This window comes from Pollachius pollachius (genome assembly GCF_949987615.1).
Source record: "Pollachius pollachius genome assembly, chromosome: 3".
Classification (NCBI taxonomy): domain Eukaryota; kingdom Metazoa; phylum Chordata; class Actinopteri; order Gadiformes; family Gadidae; genus Pollachius; species Pollachius pollachius.
This window is the reverse complement of record NC_136936.1, coordinates 47,061,922-47,065,129: the sequence shown is the minus strand read 5'-3', so window position 1 is coordinate 47,065,129 and position 3,208 is coordinate 47,061,922. Positions and strand designations below refer to the sequence as shown.

At 47.6% G+C, this 3,208-nt stretch overlaps 1 protein-coding gene across 1 annotated transcript; it reads left to right on the top strand.

Annotated features, from left to right (window-relative positions):
• The first annotated feature begins 710 nt into the window (after positions 1 to 710).
• cxcr4b (chemokine (C-X-C motif), receptor 4b) lies at positions 711 to 2,796 on the top strand. The gene is made up of 2 exons (XM_079731781.1): positions 711 to 819; positions 1,196 to 2,796. Exons 1-2 carry the CDS (start codon positions 784 to 786, stop codon positions 2,309 to 2,311), a joined length of 1,152 nt encoding a protein of 383 aa, XP_079587907.1. The 5' UTR covers positions 711 to 783; the 3' UTR covers positions 2,312 to 2,796.
• Positions 2,797 to 3,208: the final 412 nt, after the last annotated feature.

Sequence of the window (3,208 nt, the reverse complement as noted above, 5' to 3'; positions counted from 1 at the left end):
AACGCCAACTTAAGTGAAATAAGAGAGGGTGGGAGCGGTGTGGAGTACTCCCGGAGATGGATTAGGCTGCCCTCAGAGGCTATGAAGTGTTTGATTCAAGTCCCCCCCCCCGTGAGAGGGTTTGGGTCTCCTTCTCACGCGCGCGCGCGCGCGCGCGTGTGTGTGTGTGTGTGTGAGTCTGTTTGCGGGCGCGTTTGTGTGTGTGTGTGTGTGTGTGTGTGTGTGTGTGTGTGTGTGTGTGTGTGTGTGTGTGTGTGTGTGTGTGTGTGTGTGTTGTGTGTGTGCGTGGGAGAGAGAGAGAGGGGGCTGGGTAATTCGTCACTTGAGTGCGCAGACCTAACACTTGAAAAGTGAAAAGACTCGCTGGAGGTAGAGATTCAACCCAAGTCAGGTGATAAATGAGATATCATCCGAATCTCTACCTCCAACAAGTGATAAACATGCATGATTTGCAAGGCCCCTCTACCAAAATCCACGGTAGAAAACAAAGCAGGGGAACGGACCTCTAAAACAAAGTTTGACTATACAGCTGGCAACTCGCAAATTGCTTGCATCGTCTCTGCACTGTGGTGAGTGTGTAAGGATTAGGTACTTTTATAGCCTGCCAACTATAGGGACTTCCACATTTGTCACGCCTGGCTCCTCCTCCTGTGGGGGTAGGGGTATAATGGGAGGGGTCTGGTAGTAGCCTATATGTGAGCCCCAAACCCAAACTGCTTCACACACCTTTTTCTCTCAGCCCTGCTCACGTGTGGGCCAGGTTACCAAAAAGCACATTAGAAGATGACGGACTTTAGCAAAATGGACAATTTCAATGAGGTAAAGTTGAATTGATGTTTTTGATTGATTTGCATGTTTTGATTTGTTTTGCTTGTTTGTTTCTAAAGCGCATTATAGATTATATCCCAATGGCCCATATTTCTAATTGGCCTTATCTTTTCCGATCATCTACATTAAAACGTTTGGTTGCAAATACTGAAAGTAAATGTTTGTTGTTGTAAAGAAGCCGAGAGCATGGGTGGTGTAACATTTGTGTGCCCCGTTTAGTCCTGTTAACGCGGTAATTAACACGTTTTGACGAGATAAGAGACGATCGGTCCTAGCCTGACGGCGGCCAGGCTTACAATGTTTTTTAATCTATATGTTAGGTTTTAATTTTAATACGATTGTTTTTTTTTTTGCTTGTTTGTTTCAGCATTTTGTGTTGAATAACACCTCGGAAGAATCCGGGGATTCGTACTTGGATATTGACGGCTTTGAATACAAGTTGCCTTGTGGCAGGGAGCTCAGCAACGACTTCCACCGGATATTCATCCCCACCGTATATGGGATTATATTCCTCCTGGGGGTCGTTGGCAACGGACTGGTCGTACTCGTCATGGGCTACCAAAAAAAGATCAAAACGATGACGGACAAATACCGGCTTCACCTCTCCGTGGCCGACCTGCTGTTGGTCCTAACGCTGCCCTTCTGGGCCGTGGACGCGGCCAGCAACTGGTACTTCGGCAAGTTCCTCTGCGTGTCCGTCCACGTTATCTACACCCTCAACGTGTACAGCAGCGTGCTGATCCTGGCCTTCATCAGCCTGGACAGGTACCTGGCCGTGGTGCGCGCCACCAACAGCCAGGCCATAAGAAAACTGCTGGCCGACAAGGTGATCTACGTGGGGGTCTGGCTCCCGGCCCTACTGCTCACCGTGCCCGACCTAGTGTTCGCCCAGGTGCGGGAGAGCATAGACAGCGGTATGCGCTTCTACAACGGAGCAGACACCAGGGAGGCGATGGACTCCAGGCTGATCTGCGAGCGCATTTATCCCCAGGCGTCCAGCAACATTTGGATGGCCGTGTTCCGCTTTCAGCACATCCTGGTGGGCTTCGTGCTGCCGGGTCTGGTCATCTTCACCTGCTACTGCATTATCATCATGAAGTTGTCCCAGGGATCCAAGGGGCAGGTGCTGAAGAGGAAAGCCCTGAAGGTCACCGTCATCCTGATCCTGTGCTTCTTCTGCTGCTGGCTGCCCTACTGCTTAGGTATCTTCGTGGACACCCTGATCCAGCTGGAAGTTCTGTCCTCCGGCTGTGTGCTGGACCACTGGGTGCAGAAGTGGATGTCCATCACGGAGGCGCTGGCCTACTTCCACTGCTGCCTGAACCCCATCCTGTACGCCTTCCTGGGGGTTATGTTCAAGAAGTCTGCAAAGAACGCACTGACACACAGCAGTAAGTCCAGCCAGAAGAACCTCATGACTAAGAAGAGGGGACCCATCTCTTCGGTGTCCGAGTCAGAGTCTTCGAGTGTTCTGTCCAGTTAATAAACATTCTTTAGTACAAGTACCTGTACTTGTTACCCTCAGGAGAAGTTCCAAAAAACTAAGCTTTTATATCAACGGACTAACTACGAGTTGTATATGTTTGTAAAAAAAAAAACGTTTTTATTCTTTGCTGAATTACTGTAGCTATTTTTGTCTCTTATGAGGTTTCTTTTTTGATTTACTTTTTTAACTTTTGTTTTTGTATTTTTTTACCTCTAATAGGGGAAGCATTCAAACCCTTTTGTTGTTGTTCTTGGAGTGGTTGATGCTTGAAAAATGTGTGTAAATTGTGTAAATATATCTGAGCATTTGTGTGTTTGCACTTAAGATTTGTGGTTATCTAAAAGCTATTATTTATTTCGGTCAATCACACTGGAAAAATATGCCTGCTGCTTATTTTTTATCTGTACCAAAAGCCAACTGTCATTTCAAGTTGCGTGTTTGTTGGGTTGTTTTTACAATAAAATATCCTCCTGCCCCTGTAACGAGTGTGTGTGGTTTACATTTCTACCCAGCCATCTCCCCTTGCAGCCTCCCCCCAGGGGGTGAATGGGTTGGTGGGGGGGGGGGGGGGTGTCTTATTCTCTTGAAACACAAATGTCTCTACCTGATCCAGGCAGAGAGAGGCAGCAGAAGGAGACGGACTGAACACGTGGTCTGTCTAATTACAACAACATCTGTCCGCTCTTACGTCTTAAGCAGCAATGACACAAAAGCCGCGTGCATCATGCCGGATTAGCACCCATATGGCTTAAAACACATAAATAACGTGTCCTCTGGGTTTTTTTTGTGAATGGGGAAGATATACTACCCTTCGGGACGGTAAACAAGTGTATTCTTTATCCACCCCGCAAATTGAATTTCAAATGGGTCAATGGGTTAACCAGCCCAGTCCTG

Coding starts and splice junctions, on each gene's coding strand:
- cxcr4b (XM_079731781.1), top strand. CDS start 784: ATGACGGACTTTAGCAAAATGGACAATTTCAATGAG. Junction 820..1,195: donor AAATGGACAATTTCAATGAG/GTAAAGTTGAAT, acceptor TGTTTGTTTCAG/CATTTTGTGTTGAATAACAC.